We start from the raw sequence: 23,757 nt of genomic DNA, 5'->3' as shown, positions 1-23,757 counted from the left end.
TTTTTATTTGCAGCCATTTCTCCAGTCGTAACATGCGATTCCCGAGCACATCATAGAGCTTATAATATCTGTATAGATAAAGCAGTATATGTAACTGCACATAATTAGGCATTAAAACACTCGTGTGATGTTTTTATGAAACTCGCCTGTCGGCTCGTTTCATAAATCCACACTCGTATTGTAATCCCTTTCATTATGTAACAGTCACATAAAGTACTATTTTATAGAATAATTATATATTCTCGGTAAATTAATCATATTTATTGTAGTTAATCATACATATTAACAATGATGTTTGCTAAATATGATTAATTTTGACGATGTATCCTGTTTATTATTCAGAAACTCATAAAATTAATAGTGTGAGTGAGACTAAGCTGCGTTAAAATGCAGCATAATACTGCAGTTAGCCTCTTCATTCTATAACTTTAGTTTATTTAGAAGACCGGTCTTCGACGTGCGGTTTCGTCACGATATTTTCTTTCACCGAAAAGCTCATGGTAAACTTCAAATTAAATTTGCGAAAAACTCACGAGGTGCAAGCCCGGGTACGAACCCACAGCCTCTGCTTGGGAGGCGGTAGGTCCATTAGGTTACCACCATTAGGTTACCACGTCTTCAATTTCATTTGTTTTCGGACCTTTTATTTTTTCACAATGAAAAAGTGTCATAGGTTTGGTTGGCAGTAAATTCTTTAGCGTTTTCAATGAAACAACACTGTAATCAATTTGATATATTTTATTTTTACATAAAAGCGACAGTGGTCCGCATGTACAACAGAATTTTGACACTATAATAGGAAATGTTTCTCTTGTTCTTATTAGACAATTGCGTCTTTCGTTTGGCTATTTTTCTATTACATGAAAGCTATTCAAGCATTAATGCCACGTCACTTTGCTGTATAATTGACTGCTATAAGATTCTTAAGTCTTTATCGTACTTGCGACAACTGTGTCGACGTAGGTATAGAACAAAAAAAGATTAGTGAACAAACTGAGGAAATTCAATGAAACGAAACAAATAAAACGTTCACCCCCGTTTAGTTAGGCAAATTTCGTAATGTAAATACAAAAAGAAATGCATAGTTTGCCATTTTTGCTTAGTCGATGTCAAAGTTCGTTTTATAAATAGCCTTAGAGTTCGACCAGTTTCCTTCCTTGTTCCTGACATAGTAAAACCCATTTTAGCTTACCATGTCGCACCGCTACCTTAAGTACGCAAAGACACTAATAGCAATAATATTTAACATTCATCCACCTCTCATACAATATTTACAAACCAAAGTTTTCATCAAACTCAGTCTATATTTATTAATACTTGTCCTGAATTCATTATCTACATTGAATTTCGCTACTTACATTTTAACAATTAACTTGTGACAGGCTTCTACGCGATAGGTTGTCTTATTTTAGATGAAAATTATAACCGCAACTAATACTTAGTATGAAAATTATTTTGTACGAAAATTTCGAATCGTGATTAAAATAAGACGCTATTCAAAACAATATTATACTACGAACGTCGTAACAAAGTTGTTAGCTCATTTTGTAGAGTACTATGTAATGCAAATTTTTTATTTAGTCCGATGCCCAAGTGAGACCTGACACGGTGTTCCGACGGATCCAGTCGCGTGGACCCGGGCGACCCGGCATCGCGCACAGCCATCATCACTCCGTCATCGCGCCGGCGCGAGCAGCGTACCACTCCACTATTGCCACATTCACTGTGCGTAGAACTGGATACGTACCAAACAAAACCTTCTATACACAATTCAACATTATTATTTGTAACTAAATTATTGACTAGTAATCAATATAGAGATATAATATTTCAAACAAAAAACCATTTCATAAATAAAAAAGCTCACGTGTAAAATTAACTACGGTTAAGCTAACGGCAAAAATAAATTAACATTTTTTAAAAGAACAATTCGAAAACAACAAGTTGTTTAGTTTATTTTAATTTATTAAAAAATTATTATAAACCGCTCTTGATTTTTGCTGAAACACCCACACGAAGGTACAACTTCGGGCAGCAGGCCTTTAAAATAAAGTTGTCAACAACAGCAACAACAGTTTTTGTTGTAAAAGAGGATTGGAACGTTCAAAAACGTTTTCAATAATTTTAGTTTAGTTCAAACAAAAAATATATTCGATATTAGAGTCATTAGAGAACAAAATTTAAAACATTTATACATGGGTACTCTACTTTTTAAAGTTAACTGTTATACTAATTAAGACAACTATTGTAGCAATTCTGTTTCATTTTTTACACTTAAATCAAACATAATTAGTTAATTGGAAAGTAAAACAGAGGATTTTTATTATTTTTCAAAAATTACAAATGCAATGTTTAAAAAATACATGCACATTTTCAGCGCTAACCAGATATAATAAACTGGGTAAATGCTATACAAATAAATGGGAGATCGTGACATTTTTTGCTGTAATTGTATAACTGTTATTATGTTACAAAGAAATAACTGAAAATATGTAATATATAAAGCAACAAAGCCTACTATAAAATCTATAAAAGTACATAACGACAAGTTTTTTTTTACTCTCCCCGTGTTACGGAATTTCAAGAAACTAATGCAGAGACCACATTAACATTGTAAATAGAAATCAATTCTAGCGACGTCCTTCTGGGTCAAATAGAAACTTGTCAGGCTACATTTACTTATTTTGTAACGAAAAGCGTCTTCTATTAGTATTTTTCAGTCTCTCGAAGACTAAACATCAAAGCAATATTTATTTTGTTAATCATTATACTTTTCATAATTACACGTAATCTGTGATAAATTTAATAAATATTCTCATTCCAGTTATCTCAAAGAGAAGCTCTATTTATTAATACCTTGATTAATATTATTAAGAACAAAAACCCGTAAGAAAATTGATCTCCCGGGACCGCTCTGTTGTAATCTTGTAACCTGAAATCTGAAAACATTTTTGCTAATTAACCTTTATATTCGTGCAATCTACACCTAAAGAATAAGTCATTTCGAGACAAAATTTATGATTCATTTTAAAATAACAAAGGAAGACTGACTATTGGCATTCAGATATCAACTGATATTGTAATAGAGTATTTTTTAGGTCGAATAATTCGTTATTATTTGGGAAGAACAAGCCTTTGCGTGTATGAAATGACCAAAATGTTAGTGTTCTTTTTAAGCGACTTCCAAAAAAAGAGGTAATCAATTCGACTATATTTTTATTATATATGTTACGTAATTATTTTTTTATTGTTCAAGTGATAGGACGAACAAATCATGCGCCTAGTGAAAATGAAAAATGAAAATAGTTTTTATTTCTTTTTCACAAAAACTTAAATTAGAGTTAACGATCGATCGAGAGATTGGATCTACCTAGTAAGTATCATCTACCTGTAGCAAGACCCGCTCTTCCAATATTGTCTAGTATATAGAAATAAACCTTAATTTGTTTCTATGATGATGTACTAAAAATTATTACAAGTTGAAGAATTTGTATAAAGTAACATAATTTATGAGGTAATAATAATACTAATAATAATAACAACACACACTATATCTAACATCACCCATTAGAGTATTCCCAAGATAATAATAATAATTATTATATAATATGGGTACCTTAAGGGTGGGATATCTTCTCCGTTTCATCATAGTGGATTGACACCAACCAATTTTTTAAAGCTTTTTTACAATTATGCCACTGTAGATGATAAATATTTATTTTTTTGTTTATTGTATTATACATACGTGCCGAATTCACTGCAAATGCCTATCAGCAAACAATGATTTGGAAATTGGCTGAGGAGCTACGATGTAATTTCTTCTACGGGAAATGTAACCTTCTAGTGGTAAGCGCACAGTTGCAGTGGCACAAAGATCTTAGGGTCACTGCCACTGCACCCTGTTAACCTGAGACATAAGTTGACACGTCCCATGTGCCTGTAATTCACCAACAACCTGACCCTTCAAAACAGGAACGCAGTGTACTCATATTACCGCTTGGCGGCAGATATAAGTACGGTGACAGTACTACCCTACCAGAACTCTTTCACAAGGGGCTCTACTGCTACTAAACTTACTCCGACAATTGTGAACTGATTTCAATGATTCTTATTTTTTAAAAAGGAGGTACAACCTCATTAGTGATTATATTTAAATTTGAAGAAGATATTCCACCTTTGAGGGTGGCAAATTAGGGAATTAACACTTTCCGTAAATCAACTTCAATAAAACTTAACATGTAATTAGACTTAGACTTAGATGTAATTGGACAATAATGGGATATAAAAGGAACTGACTGTTGAGGCAGTTGCTACTTTGTGTTTGAGCTCATATTATTCGTTTTGACGTTTAATGCAACGAACACAACGATAGCGGAGCTAACTTTTGAGGACGGTTTTGCAATAAAAAAATATTTATCTCTCGCTTGGATGATTTAAACCTCTTATACTCTTCGCTCATTTACTCACCCACTCACTCATTCATTCATTCGCTCGACTACTTAGTCACTCATAATAATACTATAGATAATAGCAGTAATATAATTAATGATTTGTAAGAATTACATATATGAGATAACACATTTACTCAACTTAAAATGACTTACGATGCAAAATACAAATAATCGAGTATATAGGTAACCAAAAATAGAGACGAAATATCATTTAATTTATTTGAAAACTATTCTGCCAAAACATTATGGTGGCAACTGCGCTCCGATTGGTCAGCCCGAATTCAAAACAATGGATGGGTGTCATCAATTGTTTCACTTCAAATCGATCAGTTTAACTTGAGCTTTACTGTAATGGACGAAAATTGCAAAATTACATATTTTATATTTAATTACCGATGAAAAGTAATTCCCTTTGTCTTGTAATTAGATGTTTTGCTGTTTTTTCCAAACCACTTTTTTTCGAATGGAACAGCCCCCATTGTTACGGATATTATTTTTATTACAATAAATGCAGAATATTTTTGGAATATACGGAGACGTATACGCAGGTCAATTGATGGCGCTGTAATTTTTCAGTTTTCTAATTTGCGATTTCAGCGCAAACGAGAGTTGATATTTAAAAGTGATATAAACCCCATTTGCTCGACGAGTTGCCAGGGATGGTTGGCCCTTATTTCGTCTCTATTTCTGGTTATAAACTCGATGGTACAAATTAATAAATTGGGAACATATATTTTTACATTAGATGCGTACCTTGAGTTCCAAAATCCGTACTTTCTGACGGCCTTTCAGCCATGATATTCATCCTTTGAACAACTGTTGTGATAAATATTTAATTAATTTTAAACAGGACTGAAAAGTACTAACAAAGTAAAATGAAATTACAATATGCCTCTGAAATTATAATACTTACCGTTCGTATTTTCCAACGCCGGAGGAGGCATTGCTGTAAGTAAACATGATAATTAATTATTTTTCATAATAGGTATTATAAGATTTTCTGCTTTCCTTTCATTTTTTCTGTAAATTATGAATTAAGGTTATAATCAGGCTATTTAAGCAGCTCCGTTGAAACTTTTTCTTTTTTTATGACAGGAAGAACAAGTAGTGCGCTTGGTGTTAAATAACATGCCTGTCCATGGCAGTTGTAGTGCCACTTTAAATCGCAAAGATCTAAGGGATACTGTCATTGCCTAATAATAACCACGCCTGTCATTCTGAAACATAAGTTAACATAAGTCTCATGTGCCTGTAATTTCACATAAGGATGATTTCAACGATGATTATAACGTTTATATTAAAACAAACTTTTTCCCATTGACAAACCTACGCAAAAGTGACACGTCATAGTTTTTAGCGCTCTGCTGAAGCCGTCGTTCATTTGCAATTCAAAACAGTGGAAACTACTCACGATACAACTTTATGGTTCCCTCGGTGTCGCCGAGTGAGTTTTTGGAGACACATTTGTACGTCCCATAGTCGTATGTTGAAACCCTCCGGATGGGAAGCCGCAGGACTGAACGATACGATGTATCGCTTTTCTGCTGCTCGTGGCTTATTTCTAAAACGAAATACTCTCTGTTGAATTGGTTTAGAAACGTGAGTTGTGCCTTTCACCTTCTTTTTTTAAATAATAATAATGTGCCAGACAATCACACCAATTGCCTGAATTTCCCTGTAATTTAAAAAAGCTCATTGCCTAAATCGATCCGACCGCGAATTGAACCCGTCCCTTTTCGGTTCGCCTCAGGTGGCCTTCATGAGTTACTGATCTTTAGATGAGACATGAGAGATATGAAATTTAATTTATTATTATTATTTAAGCTCTGGTCATCATCAGACCCTCGTGACTAACGTAGCAGGAAATAAGAATTAAATTACATAACGAGTTCTTAGGTTTTTGAGATTGTCACATATAGGAAATGAAACTATTTTTCGGAATTGAATCCCGTATATTTCTTTTCGAAATAAACCAACATTTCAGACTTTTTACATGTCTCATAGTCACGGTTGACTGAACTGACGTTGGTTTGTTGAAAACAACTAATGTACGCGGCTTATGTTACATAAAAAGTGCCCCAAATCTGAAAAGTAACCTAAATCTCTCTCTCTACACTCGTGGCTACGGTCGTATGCAAATACCGCCTAAATTATTAGTTTAAGTGCAATCTTACGGTTTGTGTTAGGCAATGGCACCAGAGACAACAGATTTGAGAGCGAAAGATCCTAAAACATACAAGGAACCATCTCGAAAACTACAAATTTCCAACAAAAAAAATAACGTAGTCAATTCAGTTCATCGATCTATGTTGCCACAGATCTATGATGTTGATGACACATACAGACAATAAAGAGATATGACATGAAAATTATAATACCCCTCCTTTTATAGCGGTCACAGAACAAACAAAAAAGCATGGTAACAAATATAATTATTATTAATACAAAGATCCAACAAAGAAAGAAAAATTCCTTCGATCCGATTTGATTCGAACTAGCGTCTGCCGCCAAAACGTGGCTACTTTGTGGGTCTTTATTTCTTTAATAGCCCCGTACTAGGGAAACCCTGTATCGCGGGTGCCATGGACACGCACATAGACAACCACAAATTACACCCAAACTCACGAGAGAAATTAATATAGGCCATACAAATAGGCCCGGATGTATGAATAACTAACTAGTGCAGTATTTTTACAAAAGATAGATTAATATCATGGTTTTATTTATAAAATATAAGTGCGCATTTGACCTGATGGAAAGTGACGATGTGGTAGACGATACCTATTCACTCTCGCCTTGAAAAAGCCCAAGTTATAACGTTCAGGGAACAAGTCTGCAGGCAGGGAATTCCACTCCATAGCCGTTCGCCATATAAATGTGGAAGCGTAACACATTGTGCGAATCTTTGAAAAATCCACAACATTGGGGGAGAACCCAAGTCTACGCCTAGTCCCCAGGTGTCGGAAAGCGGAATGCGGAATTAAATTGTGTAATTCCATCGCACACTCTCCGTGATATATCCTGTAAAATACCCATAAGCAGAACTTTACGGTGGTGTTCTGCAGCTTCGCCTCCACTAATGCCGAGTCACCTATAAGCCTCTTCGCACGATCGTCAATTGAATCCAAAGTGGCCAGTTGATATGTAGCAGAGCCATCCCAAAGGTGGCAGCAGTACTCTAAACCAGTCTCAAGTGAGAGGCGGTACAGGCATGTGAGAACAAAAGACAATTCATGCGCACAATTACACAAGACTATTGCTGGAATTCTATCTGGCCCGCTAGCTTTATACTTTATTTATTATATACTAGATTTCGCAGACTTCTAAGTATCTCTTTTTGGCGTATGCGAACTGGCGCCATAGTGAAGCTAGTCTGAGGTAAAGTAGGTGGTAGGTTCCCTGCGGCATTCAGACGCGAACTCCCTGCAAAGAGTGAGGCAAAAAGATTCGCCTTCTCTTTCGCAGTATGAGCCAGCGAGCCATCCGGCCTCAGCAGAGGTGGCAAAGATGGGCGACAATAGTTAGATTTAACCGCTTTGGCCAGGGATCAAAAGGATTTGCTGCCTGCTGGATAAGAGGCCAGCTTGGCCCCTATGCGAAGCACATAGTTGAACTTGGCCCTACGTAACACACTTTTGCTTTTCTTGGCGACCTTATTAACAGCTGGTAGTAAAAACATCATGATATTCATGATATTGGTGGTTATTTATAAAATGTTGTACCATTTACAAATCGTATCAAATAAAAAACCTCCAATAATATTAGGAATTATTCATAAAAAAAAATCGTTAAAACATACCAAAACTAAACTGACACTAAACAAATGACGGTAAGAAGGGGAGTGATATTAAAATAAAGTGAATATAAAACAGATGATGCGGGTAGAACGAGACAAATCAAGAGGGGAATGTCCCTTCTGCACTTGATCGTGATATTTGAACAACGACAAGGTGACAGCTTAAGATTTTAAGTAAATCTTCTATTTTTTTAGCATTTTAGATGTGTAAATATTTACGACGAGTATATAAATTCTTCCATCTATTACAATACTAGCGCATGTACAAATTAGTCGATGATTATTAGTCAATCTTGGCAAACTAGCAGACAATGGTGACCCGCAGGTGCAGTGAGTGATAACCTCACTAGACAATGCATTGATGGAATCATTAAACACTATACATAAATCCACACCTCCATCACGGGTTATCAAGCTTACGAACTATTGATAGGCTGGTGGAAGGGTTCTGTTTGCAGCCCCGCCTGGGTAGATACCACCCAGTATCTTATGTATTTGCAATACAGCACTGCTGTATGGCTAATTGGAGGGTAAAGGCATAGTAGTAAGACAAGTGTGGTAACTACATACAAACGTAGCAGCGCAGTTCGTATATGTGCGTGTGTGCCAGTTAAGGATGGTGCTGTGTGGTACGCGCCTTTGTGTGTCGAATGTGTGCGTCGGTTCGCGGCGTGCGGCGGGAGTGCACACATATTAACCGCGCTACTGTGTATGAATGCAGTTAGCATACTGTCTTGTCTTATTATATTATGGTATGGTAGATTTGAATCATGGAAAAGTTTCCATTTTGAAAAATTCATATTTCTCAATATAATAAATATTTTTTCGAATATTTTTCCTATATTTTTCCACAATTGACAGTTGACACTTGTCAGACTTGAAGACATTGAACGACAACGATAGCGCCATTATAAAGTTTCTTTTTCACCTATGATTCTTTTTTTACGCTATTGTCCAATCATTTAGAATCTCGTTTTACTCAAACTAGATTTTAGCTATACAACTTTATTTTATAATTGACGCTAAGAAAACTCGAAAAGATGTATCTAAATGTAAAACGTAATATGAGCGTTCCAATTATATATTATATATCTTCCCAATTTTACAGAATTTTTTCCGGAAAATTACCCAACAGTAGGTAGGGATAATTAGCGCATCTTTACAATCGGCAACGCATTTGCGATAACAAATATACGTACTTCTTTACATTGCAAATGTTTTTAATATGTCACTTTTCTTGACTGTATACCGTTAATACTTCATGTCATAATATTATATTTCATAAATATTTTTATATTTCACTGCTAGTAAAATCACTATTAAAAAATCGACATTGTTATTTTTTTAAGTTACCCACAAACACGTGAAAAAACTTTAAAAATTGTTCTTGTATTCCTACAAAATGAAAAGTATGACAATAATGATATTCAGTCGTGTAATGCTGACAAAAACAATACCGCTGGTCTTTTTAAGACAGTAAAAACAGTCTACAGGGTTATAATCTTATATCATTTAGGAAAATGTACTTTGTACATAAAACTATAAATGTTATACAACTACAAAATTCTGTAAAACGTTACGTAACTTCAAGATTTTGTAAAGTTCACAGAAACAGTATTTTTTATAGCGAAGCACGGCACAATATTTCACTTGAAATACACCATTATTATAATAGAGTATAACATAACATTAGAATATCACAAAAGTTACGACGAATCAACATGCATTTTAAATTGTGTAACAACGTAAAAAGTGCTATCAAGCTTTTTCTGTGACAATAAAAATGTTATTTACTGAAAAACTGTTTTGACGAATTTTAAACATTACGTGAACACAGACGAAGCCATACAAATAAGTAATAAAGTAATAAATTCACCAAAACACATTGTTTACCATACATACCTATATATAGCTTCGATTTATAATTTCGTCTTTGTTAGCGAAGGCTTCTTTTGTTATTATTTTGTTTGAATGATTTATTCAGTGAACGGTTCAAAAGCGTAATTTTTCTTTCATGTGAAATTATATTATGTACAGTCAGCTAGAATTGTTCATTATAACTTTACATCCATAGACGTTTCTTTGAGTAAATATAACCCTAATTATTTTCTTTTTTAACCGACTTAAAAAAAGGAGGACGTTGTCAATTCGACTATATGCCTTTTTTTGTATGTATGTTACGCGATAACTTTGTGAACCGATTTTGATGATTCTTTTTTGTTGGAAAGAGGGTATATCAGCAGTGGTCCCATTTAAATTTGAAGAAAATATTCCACTTCAATGGATGTAATTCCACGAACTATTTGAGTTGGTTTTTTTTAGTACTCTGTACTCACGTCGTACACTCGTAGATTATTATGATACCAACAAAGGACGAACAAGTCGTGCCCCGGGTAGTAAGCAACACGCCTGTGCATTACAGTTGAAGTGCCCCTCAGAGCTTTAAATCGCAAAGATCTGAGGGGCACTGCCACTGTGTCTGTCACCCTGAGACATATTATTTAATTTTAAATTCGGGACTTAATCGTGTATAAAACATAGTTTAGATTAGTGTGCCCGGAAACATAAGTTGACAAGTCCCATGTGGTTGTAATTTCACCAGCACCCTTACGCTTCCAAACCGAAACGCAGTAATAAGATGGCAATACTTTCACATGGAGCTCTACTGCTTCTAAAATTCGTCGTCATCAATTGAAATAATACTTATGAAAATCTTACCAACTGGAACTATTTCACCGCTCTCTCTACTCCAGTAACTAACTGGTTTCGGAAACGCTTCTGTCTCGCACTCCAGCACGAGGTCTGAACCAATGACTGCTCCAACAAGCTGGTTTCTGATTGTTATGACCGGTGGAACTAAAGTATAAAAAAAATCTCATTAGGCACGAGCATTAACATTTTTATATATACATCTTGAAATTGAAACTAGTGAAAGTGTTCTTACAAAAGCTGGGATGCGAAGTGAGAAGAAAAAGTGTGTAAAAAGTATTGCGGACCAGCTACTGGACGGGGCAGATATAAATCTTTTTAGTAATTTTATATTTTTCTATTACTCATTGTTTATGTGTCTTTTTTTAAAACATCAAGTGGCGGGACGCACGAGTCGTGCGCCTGATGGTAAGCTACACGCCTGTCCATAACAGTTGTAGTACCACTCAGAGCTTTAAATTGTAAGATCTGAGGGGCACTACCACTGCTCCCGTCACCCTGAGATATAAGTTGACAAGTCCCATGTGCCCGTAATTTCACCAACACCTTGACCTTCAAGACCGGAACACAGTAATGCTGACATTACTGCTTGGCGGCAGAAATGTGGTAGTACTACCCTGGACGAATTCTTTCAGAAGGAGCTTTGCTGGTACTAAATATCATGTAAAGATATTTTTGCCTACGGTGTGTTCTTTTCTGGTTTTCTGCTTTAGCTAGTTTTTCTCTAAATTATAATTTTATTTTTCTTTATTTTGAGCCTGATTTAACCACTACACCTCAACAAAAAGATTCAAGAATGTAAGGGAAGCAAGACAGATTTGTCAGGATCGTGCTAAGTGGCAATCGGTAGTCTCTGCCTGCCCCAGTGCGAATCTAAGGAAGTAAATATTTAAACTGAAACCCTCTCGAAGCGTGTCGAATATCTACACATACACTTACATATATAGATGCATAGATTTATTGTGTATTTAAAGTTCCAGAGTTCACACTAAACCCAACTACGTTCGCCCAACGAGGTTTGGGGAATTCACGCGTATTTGAAAAGTTCCATGATCCCGCATTAAATATATACTCTGATCCGAGAATAACTAAATGATGAAGGCCGTCCAGTAGAAACTGAACCTAAAAATTCGTATGTAGAAGGAACACGTTTTCCAACTAAACTATCAATCACGATAACTTAAAAACACGATTATCTTTCAGTACTATAAGGAAAATAATTCAAAAAGCAGTGCACAATTAGTTTAATCCTATTTTGAATACTAACTATCACACTCAATCCACAACACAAGCTCAACTACAGTCACAGATACCACTACCAAAAATGTACCCAACACGTGTTTCGCCTTTCTACGAGGCATCCTGTGTTGATTGTTTGACGCTCGGTTGAAGAACGTTTAAATGAATTTCAAATTAATCTACATCCATTTTTATCAAATTAATATAACTTCCATTTTTATTAATATGCTTCTGCAAAGTAACGTCTGAATCTATTAATAAGACATTAGACATATTATATATTAGACAACATCACATACGTTGTTCTGATCCCAAAGTAAGTAGCTAAATACTTGTGTTATGGAAATCGGAAACAACGACGGTACTACAAACAGCCAGACCCAAGACAATATAGAAAAATTAGTTTCTACACTAACCCGGCCGGGGATCGACTCCAGGACCTCAAAGATGGTGAAACCGGTGGTGAAACCGGTGTGCAAGCTACTCGACCACGGAGGCCGTCATCAATCGACATTAAAAGTGGAACTATTGATATAACTAACCATGATATATGTATAGATCACGGAACGTTGGTTTGTTTGAAAAAATAAACATACACAATTTTAAATACGAAACAGTGGAGTGCAAGAAAGGAACCTCCACATGTGACGTACCATTCCTGTGCTGTACGTCAGGCACACCCTGGGCCAATCCTTTCACCACGTTAGTAATCATTATAGTGTATGCCATCGGTACGATAAGAAGAAGAATACGAAAAAAATTGTTTCATTTCCAACATAAAAGGCATCGAAATGTCTAAAACTACGACAAAATGTACCTAACAATAAATAGAAATGGCTCATTCCATAATAAAAAGTTAGTGTTGCTAAGTACACTCTACGAAAGGCGGCTGAAACGTAATCTCTTTGACTATTTCCAATTCAAAAATGACGCTGACCACTATCGTGCGGTATTCGTTATTTATTCTATTTTCAAAACATTCTTTTGTTTATTATGTTTCACTTTGTATTCCTCACAAAAGAAGGCAATACTCCTTTCAAGATTAAGCAACCAATATTACTAGTGTTTTGTGACTGTGAAAGACAGGCCTTCGATTATGTCATTTTCGATTTGGCCGCGAAAGCCTCCAAGACGATCATCGCAATGGGAGGCCTGTTTCCGCGGTCACCGATGAAAATGTGGCGAAAACAAAAAATATATTTTAGAACATCGGCGAATTAAACAGTGGAAGATGGCACATGATGTTAGCATTAGCAAAGTAAAAGTGTACCAAATAAATCATGAACGTTTAGGTATGTCTAACATACCTAACAAAATAAATCAAAAAATCTTTGAAACATTGAACGATGCGTTCAATGTTCCAAGGCATTTATAGAAATGAGCTTAAAGTATGGAGGAAGAAACTATGTCTAGAATACTGACATCTGATAGTTAAGGCTGAGATGCCTCCTCGCAAGTTTAAGGTGCGTCCACCAACAGGCAAACCAATGTCAACGATTTTTTTGGGATGCAAAGGAAGTTTTATTTATAGATTATTTACCTAAAAATACCACATTGAATACTAATTATTATGCTAAACTGTTAAGTCAACTTAGAGAAAACGTAAAAGAGAAAATAAGCGGCAAATTAAGCAAAGGAGTTCTAGCCTAGCACGATAATGCTCCTGTGCACACCGCTCGAATAGTGAAGCTTGCTATGACTGAAAATGACTTTGAAACTATAGACCACATACCTTGCAACCCCGACTTAGCAGCATGTTACTACTTTTTGTTCAGACATTTAAAGAAAGACTTGAGAGGGCGCATGTTTTTACCGATGAAGAAATGAAGTCCTCGGTCATTGATCTTTATTGCAAAGTTAATAAATGCATTTCCCTTGCAGGAGACTATATTGAAAATTAAATAATCTCAGTACAATAACTGTGGAATGAAATCGGTTACGGGAAAGTGCACGAAACCGGATCCATCCCCTAGTTAGAGGATGGATTATATTTTCTTCAAATTAAAATGGAACCACTACCGAGCTAATCTTACGAGGTACATACACTAACGGTCTAAAGGTTTCTTTCCAACAAAAAGGAATCATCAAAACAAACACACAAAAAAGAACATACAGTCGAATTGAGAACCTCCTCCTTTTTTGAAGATGTTCAAAAAAAAGTATCCATGGTCGTATTTTATTTCATACTTAGGTAGATTACTTTTCAGCCGCCACTCTTACATAGTAAATTTCTTTTATTATAGTATAGTTTTCAAACTAGATTAGTGTTCGTGACTAGAGTGAGTACACTTTCAAATAGTAAAAAATAACAAAATTCTAAACTGTTGATTTTTGTGAAATTAATGTTTTTTTTGAAATGGATCGTTACGGTGCCCCCTACATTAGAAAAAAAAATAAAGAGTCACTCACATTCAATAGTGATCATAATTCTCTTGCTAACAGTAGGAGGAACTCCGTTGGAAGCGATGCACAGGTAAGCCCCAGCGTGCTGCCTGCTCACTCGGCTTATATTTAGCACAGGGCCTTCGTATGACGTCACTGAAAGGAAAAATGTTCTATCAACTGCACAACGTTAGCAACTTACTACGTACCTACATACTTTTGGACAATGATGCTTTTTCAGTATTCGAGTTTTAAGCAGTGTGGATGACACATATGAAACTGATGGAGTGTTCATTGTAACGTAATCATACGTTAAAGAAAATCTTAATTGATACAAGCAGTTTGGAATACAACTGTAGGCATTTCAAACTTCTCCATCCTTAACCTGTTTCAACATGACCCTTTCAATTAGTAGACTAAATTATTAAAATTAATCAAGAAACGTAAATCCGAACACGTTTATGTTCTTGATTAATTTTACAACTTTAATTTTATAAAAAAAAGTGACCTTATTCTGCTCCCATAAATTAATTTAAAACATCTACGATTTAGGTTTCCTAGTTGCATGAAATAATACATGCATAAAATTAATGAAGCAAACATTCCACATAATCGATCCTTATAACATTGTGATCCCTTCGTAATATACAATAATGCGCTGTCTGCCTAAACAATTTAAGTCCACAATTTATAATTCCTCAGTAAAGCCACGCCAGAAAATGTATGGTGGTGAAATGAATATTAAATTAAAAGAATTACAAAAACAAAATAAAATCACCACACCGCTAAAAAGACCTTCGTTCTCGCTAGTATCACCAAAAAATACCACAGGTGGTACCAGAGGAATTTTTTTTCCATTAGCACCACCTTCCCAAATGAAAATTCACATGGTTAGTAGGCAAGACATTGAATTTTTAACTAATATTAAACTGACGACTGTTGATCTCTCCATTTAACGTCTACATTATGTTTACTTATTTAAAATTATTTATAGAAAATGAAACTATTTTTCCGGATTAAAATCGCGTATATTTGTTATCGTATCGGAGTGCTTAGATATTAAGTTAGTTGTTGTTTTTAATATCTTGGTGGTAGGGTCTTTCTTCACCTTTTTATACGTACTTTCATCCGATAGTAAGTCAGTTATTTTGCTGTTATAATCTGACGTATTCATGACCACGGTCGCGTTACCTTTATCTGCACAGAGGATGACTAATTCAGGATCTGCGCGCAAGGTCTTCAGCGCGTTATATTCATCTCGAGTAAGATTCGGTCTGGGCTGTTTATTTGAACGCAATATTGACGAAAAGTCTTGGCGTATTGCCTCCAAATCTTCCTTTCTCATGTGATTTTAGTACTAAGATCCAATTTACCATGGAACAAGAGAATTGTGGTTCTTTAGCTTTCTTAGATGTTTTAATTAAAAGAAATCCTAATAACACCTTAGGCCATACTGTATTTCGAAAGAAAACCCATACAGATAGGTATCTGAATGGTAATTCCCATCACCGTCCTAGCCAGTTAGCTACCGTGGGCAAATCTTTGTTTCAGAGAGCATATGGTGTCTGCGACAGTAATCATCTGGCAGGGGAACTTCAGCATATAAAGCAAGTCCTACATGAGAATAAGTTGAAGATTCCACGCCAATGCCGCAGGCCCCGTGTAAAACCACCAACAGTCGAGCAAAGACCTGCCATCTTACCTTACGTGTGAGGTGTTACAGACAAGATCGGAAGAGTCCTCAGGCGTGCATCTATCAAGACCTATTTCAAGCCCCTGAGGAAGATTTCTCAGTTCCTGAGACCCGTGAAATGTAACATCCCCTTACAGGATGCAGGAGTTTACAAGCTTGACTGTGAGTGCGGTTTCTCTTATATTGGACAAACAAAGCGAATTATTTGTACCCGCATTAAAGAACATATAGCTGATGTCAAACACCGTCGCGTAAACAAGTCTGCAGTCTGCGAGCATGTCATGGTTAAACCTACACATTCAATGAAGTTTGACCAACCCCAAGTCCTTGCAAAAGAAGTCCGTTATCTACCCAGGATGCTGCGAGAGGCCATTGAAATTAAAAAACATCCTAATTTCAACAGGGAAGATGGTTTCTCCGTACCACCAGTTTGGGATCCAGTATTTCCTCTAATGAAAAATCCCAAACAGACATAAGACTGCAGTACTAATTAATATGTTTTAGTTTATTCTAATTTCTATTAATAATTAATAATAAATTAAACTTAATAAAAATTCATTCAATAAAATAATATGTTGTTGTACTTAATGTAGCGTAAATTGGAATGTTTTCTTTGTAAAATTAAAATTACGGTATTTAATTAATAACTATTGTAACTATAGTGAAAAAATAGGGTGGTTTGCATTAATATTAGACATAACTGGTTGAAGACTGTACCACCTCAGTCAACCGTGAACATGGGACCTGTAAAGGGCCCGAAACGTCGGTTTGTTTGAAAAAACAAATATACGCGATTTGAATCCGAAAAAATAGTTTCATTTCCTATGTGTAACAATCGCGAAAACCTAAGAACTCGATAAAATTATTTAATTTCAATTTTTTTTTTCATGTCAAGAAAATTTATTAATGTTCCAGATTAACAAATTTTCTTTTCATTATTGTAAGCGCTCATGTATGTGACATTTATCTTAATGAGAATAAAGTAACATTAAAGATAAAGTTGAATTAGGGCGTATTGTACAAAGTACCCGACCGGAGCACGAACCGAAAGGCGTTCAGTGAGACTGCCCCCTACTAGATTGACGGATGACCTGGTAAGGGAAGCAGGTAACCGATGGATGAACGCCACGTCCGATCGACCAGTCTGGAAATCTTTGGGGGAAGCCTATGTTCAGCAGTGGACGTCTTCCGGCTGATATGATGATGAAGATGATGCACAAAGTACATACATAAAGAAATGACTTTAATGAGTTAACTTACATGTATCAAACAACGTTTAAACCACTGTCAAACTATACCCAAATGAGGACAAAGACACATAGCGTTACTGCCCAATTCTCCTCATTATCGACGACGAAATTTCTGAAGTAGACCGGGAGACAAAGAACTGTCCCAAAACCATTCAGTAAGATAAAATCTGGGTCATAACAAACTTTTCAATGAATATGTGGACAGTAAATGCCTAATAATATAAAAAATAGAACAAAAAACTATTCATTCATGTCTCAATACATTTCTTGTAAAAAATGTTTATTATTCAGCCTCAGAGTTCATGTACAATAGTGATCTCTAACAATATGATCTCGATTTATAATCCTATATTTATATTTAGTAACCTAATGCAAACATATATTTCCATGACGGAAATAATATTACAAGTTATTATGTGGGGCGCACTATAGGTTTCCGAAATGAATAAGAAAAAAATATTATAAAATGGTCAGAAATGAATTTATTATTGCTAAAAATGCACTTTTTCATGCGAATGAACCAATTTTGAAAACATTTATGCCACTCCTCCGTGAGAATCTCTGAAACATATTTTTTATACTCTTCGACAGTCTTTTCAGGTGATGAAAATCGTTGACTGCGTAATTGGTTCTTAATGTTTGGAAACAAATAAAAGTCACAAGGTCGTGACTGTACGCCGGATGGCTCATAAGGTCAACGTTGTTTACCTTCAAAAATTCATTTGTCTGTCTGGCCGTGTGAGAACTGGCATTATCGTGGTGCAAGATGATACGGCGTTTACGGTTATTTATACGGAGTTTGTCAATAACTTCCGGCAAACAAATGGTCGTGTACCAATCACTATTCACGGTACAAAAATTCCCCAAAGCAATAGTAGCCACGTGTCCAGTTTTATTTAAAAAAGAAGCTCATCATCCGCTTAAAGGCACTTTGCACGCGCGCCACTTTTTCATTGATTGATTTCGGCTCATCTCGAAAGAGCTATACGCTCGATTGCTGCTTTGTTTTGGGATCGTAATTATAAATCCATGTTTCGTCACCTGCTTTGCAAATTTGACGCCCCTTCGTTGAATCTGGTAAGCATGGTATTGCACCAAGTGACGCGATCCGTTTTTTGATCCTCAGTCAAATTGTGTGGGATCCACCGAGAGCACAACTTTTTCACACCCAAATGTTTGTATAGTATTGATTGTATTTGATTGTATTTACATTTATATAAACGATGTTTTATTCTATTCAATGGGCACTACACTAAATCAATAAATAAAAATAAATGTTTCTCATACCTTGTGTTCCGTCAGCCAGCGTAATAGGTTTGGAGTGTTCTCTGCGCCACGTGACTTGTGGGTGTGGCGAACCACTTGTAGCACAAGTCAGGCTTGTGGCCGTCCCTTCACGCAGCGTTTGGTCCGTACTGGTGCCACGATCCAAGATATCAGGTGGCACTGTAGCAAAATAAGTAAAGTCAACAAGAGCTGAGGTCTTGCACTTTTTCTATGAAACCCCGTGAGTGGACGAACAAGTCGTGAGTGACACGCTTGTCCATAGCAGTTGCAAAGCCACTCAGAGCTTTAAATCGTAAAGATCTGAGGGGCATTGCCACTGCGCCCTTCACCGTGAGTCATAAGTTTATAAGTCCCATGGGCCTGTAATTTCACCAGCACCCCTTACCCTTCAAAACCGGAACGCAGCAATGGTCACATAACTTACATAAAACAGGTAAGGTGGCACTACTTCCCCAGATGAATTCTTTCACAAGGAGCTCTACTGCTACTATGATCTATGATACCTTTATTCGTCTTATTGTAAGTAGCATATACTTCAATTTAAATACTATAAGTAAAGAAGAACATGTGAACATGTGAACTTACGTATACTAAAAGAAACTTCAAATCTAAAACGCTACATTGTGTACATTTACTATGCGGATTAATGTTTATCAGCACGCTAAAACCGTACTCGGTTGAGCGCAGTTGTATGGGTACATTATGGTTTTTACTGAAAGAGACAGTTTACCATTTAGGACGATGTAGAAATGTAAAAAATATTTTACGATGTTATACTGTAATTTTTTTTCTTTTATCATTAACGTTAACTGCCTCCGTGGCCGAACAGTTACCATATGTCATATATCATTCCGTGCCGGGATAAATATTTGTATGACCTACATTTATTTCTGTCATGAGTTTGGATGTAATTTGTGCTTGTCTATGTGTGTTTCCATGGCACCCGCGATATAGAGTTTCCCTGGTGCGGGGCCATAGCCCCAAATAAAACAAGTAGGTGTAAAAAAACAAAATTTGTATCAGATGACATTTAAATAACCGCCAAGTAACCTTTATTAAACCATATGTTTAGGTTCCGCCTATAGTTTTCTGTTTTGAAGTGTCAAACATTGTATTTTGTAGGGTATATAAAAGCTCACCGTTTATCATATTATGGCGATAAAAGAAAATTCGAAATGTCATTTCATTGTAACAAAAATTTAGTTTGACTCTGTTCCTCTTTTAAAAAAAGTAACGCTTTTTGCGAGTTTTGCATCTAAAAAAAACTGAAGTGTAAATAAATTGAGAATATTTGGTTTGATGATGATAAGCGTTTTTATTTTTCTTTGATTAATAAGGCAATAAAATTGAAAAAAAGTTATGTGAAAATACGAAACGATTTATATAGATGCTCACAAGTCTCTCAGTCCGTGCATTTTAATTTTTTCATTTAAATATTTTTTAATGCGACGACATTTGTCAATTCGTGGGGTTCAGGAAAATAGCGTCCCCGCAACGTCGTACCATTCCTTTCCTGCACGTCTAACGCGTCCTGGGTAACAATTTCATTCCGTAGCTTAGTTGGGAGAGCGTCGGCTTGGTATGTTGAAGACGCTGGTTCGAATCCTGCCTGTGTTCGATCTTTGAATTAATAATAAAAAATAATTTGTTTCAGATAATTATAATCCATATTTGCATAACCATAATATTTAAAATTTAAAAAGAAAAATGGATTAAAATCTATAGATGGTTAGTGACATAAATACCTACTTATGATCTAAATGTTAGTAATGACATGCAAGTGACAAGCGCGGTTTACGTAAGGACAGTTGGAGCTGGCCCGTACCCTGCTCACCAGTGCCGATGCGTTTGCGCATGATAGTGTAGAAGCAGTCAACTTGCGCCGCTACGAACATGCCAACGGCGCTGCAGTACCGGGGTAGCCCCATCAACATTCTAAATGCGTTATTTGTATTGGACACGGAGGGCACCATACGAATTTTGTGAGTACGTCCCCCACAAGCTACACGTGTAGAAAGATATACAGAAAGTCCTGAAAAGTGTAAGTTTAACTGCAGGTGAACTACGAGCAAACCTACGGGCGGCTCCCTCTCTATGTCATCGTAGACCTTGAGATCGCTTGGGACCAGATGGCCAAGATATTCAAACTGCTCGTCTCTATCAGAGGAATAGTGTACATGCCATCGATACGCTACAGACAAACCACACTATCAACTCACCGACGACGTCCAAATACCCTAGTTGACTCTTCATAGGGTCCGTATTAATCTGACACATGTACCACCCTCTGTCAGTCTCTCTCAGCTCTCTGATATGTAGGAACCAGGTTCTATGATCACTATGTGTAACCCCAACTCTTCTGCTTCTTGATATTACGTGCGTGTGGATGGTGAGGATGGTCTGTGTGTCTACTCTCAGCCACGCGACCTGGAAAGAAATAGACATTAAAAACTGTCTGATTGGTCAGGAAATTTTTTAACGACGAAGAATTTTTGTGACGATGTTGTAGATTGTAGATGTTTGTATCACGCATGCTCGAGTATGCTCGCGCATTCCGCGGCATCATATTGATCATAAAGTTCATTATTCTATGTACAGTATCGTTACAAAAATTCGCTTTCATTCCGTTCCGCCGCAATTGAGCCTAATAGTATGTGGGCTCCGGCTTATATTAAAAAATAATCATGCACATTTCACCTTTATCTCACCTGATGGAAAGTGATGATTAGGTCGACGATAGAGCATACACAACTAAATAATGCATATTCACTCTCGCCTTGAAAAGGGCCAAGTTATAGCGTTCAGGGAATAAGTCTAGTCCATAGTTATTGGCGATCTTAATGAGGAAGCGTCCTTATCTGTAGCTATACTAGTGATGCATGTTAAAACACGTGTACCATAGACAGGGTTACCAATTCCCGTTTTGTGTAGTATTTGATAATATGAATAAAAGGACCAAGGATGAAATTAAAGGTCATCATGTTCAATAAAATACTCCGTCATTATAATATTAGTGACGATGTTTATTAATCAAATAAGTAATTTAATACGCAACATATAATAGTCCTTAATTGAAGCCAATGGAAAGTACTTACTTATTTCACAATGAACAAAAATAAAATGTAATAATAAAAATAAATGAAAAAATACATTTTTTTATTATTTTGTACTTGGTATTATAAATTGTTATGACTAATATCAGGTTTCTTACCACGGTATGACTTCTTTTTATTTTCCCGATATTTGGGAACGGTTGCACGCTCCGTGGTCACGGGTTGACTAACATACCGTGCTAAGCAACCTGATATTAGTGATAATCATTTAGTGAATAACCACGAAAGTATTAAAATCTTGGTATTATATTTTGCTGCTTTAAGAGCTTTTTCGTTTTCTATAAAGAAATTGTAAAATTCTTTTCATTGCATGTTGAAGTTCGATTTTACTTGTAGTTCTGCTTTCACAGCTTCAACATCTTATTTTTTAACTGCTTCCGCGGCCGAACGCCGCGCTTGACTGCCACACAGAGGTCCAGGAGTTCGATTCCCGGGCCGAGAGAAATATTTGTATGGCCTACAAATATTTCTCATGTGAGTTTGGGAGTAATTTGTGGTTGTCTATGTGTGTGTCCATGGCACCCGCGATACAGGGTTTCCCTAGTGCTAGGGGCTAAACAGGAAAAACAAAAAACTTATCTCGGTCCAAATAATGTATTTGGTAGCGGCTAAATAAAGGATGAAGTATGGGCCCTTATTCTTGATTTCAAAATAAGGGACAAGATTCATTTTTTGTCTGAAAACATTTAAAATAAAGAATCTCTGGCAACCCTAAACATAGATTAAGTATTTCCTAGCAGCACACAAATATTTAAAAATCCTTGTAGTAGAACGTACTAATTTGCTTCACCAACAAACAATTTTTTTTTATCATGCATATTTATATATTGTTGAGAAAATTCTGATTCGCTGGTTGTACACTTTCACAGTCGGGTAGTTACAAGCAAATAAGAGCTTTTGATGAGCTATTTAATATAAATATTTGATATTGTTAATATTCGTAGATAATTCACGTGCTTTCTAGAAAATCTGTGAATCTACCAAATACGATTTTAGAAAACATTTTTTTAAACACTCCTTTGAAAATTACCATTTAGATGACAAGACTGTATCAATACAGGGGACCCCTCTCATATCGCAAAAAAAAATGAGCTGTCCCATAAATTTGGATCCAGTAGATACGTACACATTTACATTGTAGGGGTTACAGTTATATTTTTTTCGCAGCTCAAAGAGATTGCCATAGTAAAAATTGGTTTATATAGATAGTACATTAAACTCTTAAAATACTATATAAAAAAGGAAGTAACATTTTAGGACTTGAACTCAATAGTAAATTTAGTTCATTTGCAAAATACATGAGCAAAAATTCCCTTCACATCTTCCGTGTTAATCAATAAAAGTCAGCTAAAACAATATATTGTGCACCTGTAATAAAATTCACTTACAACCACACAGTGAACTGTGTACCAAGAAAATGGTAACAAATAAATCGTATGTGTCTGAAAGCAAAATGTTCGAGGAGTTAAAGCTAAGCACGTAGTCAGAGTTACCAAGTTACAGAGTTGCCGTAAGAACAGCTTCCTGATTTTATTAAATATCCAAGGTTCTCGAATCCGGAGACTGGAAGCTTGAAGAAGTACGTTTCGAGAGGATTACCTTTGCTTTTTGTAAAAAAACAACTTTCTTTCATTATATGCAGTCAATAGATCTTATAGTTTTATATTTAGGATTTAAATTCAATCGTAATAAAAACGTAACGTTTAAAATGTAAAGCTGTGCATGCTATTGACTTTACAAAACTTACACTTTGCGTTTTTCTAATAAATATTTTTTTTGTCAAAATAATATGAGCCTGGAAAGTGTTAAAAGATAATTAAATATTTAATATGAATCA

The 23,757-nt window shown here is 35.7% G+C and overlaps 1 protein-coding gene across 1 annotated transcript in view; it reads right to left on the bottom strand.

The window, feature by feature from the left end:
- Positions 1–872: 872 nt before the first annotated feature.
- Positions 873–23,757, bottom strand: part of LOC113231740 (lachesin-like) — a 35,040-nt gene continuing 12,155 nt past the window's right edge. Inside the window, exons 3-10 of the mRNA XM_026466235.1 lie at positions 21,027–21,234; positions 18,808–18,966; positions 14,605–14,733; positions 10,966–11,103; positions 5,863–6,012; positions 5,365–5,397; positions 5,205–5,267; positions 873–2,939 (exon numbers count right to left, since the gene is read on the bottom strand). Coding sequence (XP_026322020.1) covers positions 2,830–2,939; positions 5,205–5,267; positions 5,365–5,397; positions 5,863–6,012; positions 10,966–11,103; positions 14,605–14,733; positions 18,808–18,966; positions 21,027–21,234 — 990 coding nt within the window. The 3' untranslated portion in view covers positions 873–2,829. The remainder of the gene's footprint in view (positions 2,940–5,204; positions 5,268–5,364; positions 5,398–5,862; positions 6,013–10,965; positions 11,104–14,604; positions 14,734–18,807; positions 18,967–21,026; positions 21,235–23,757) is intronic.

Source organism: Hyposmocoma kahamanoa, unplaced genomic scaffold (assembly GCF_003589595.1).
Source record: "Hyposmocoma kahamanoa isolate Upper Pololo Valley unplaced genomic scaffold, ASM358959v1 66, whole genome shotgun sequence".
NCBI lineage: Eukaryota > Metazoa > Arthropoda > Insecta > Lepidoptera > Cosmopterigidae > Hyposmocoma > Hyposmocoma kahamanoa.
Note: the sequence above shows the minus strand (reverse complement) of the source record. Positions and strands in the feature narration are given on the sequence as shown.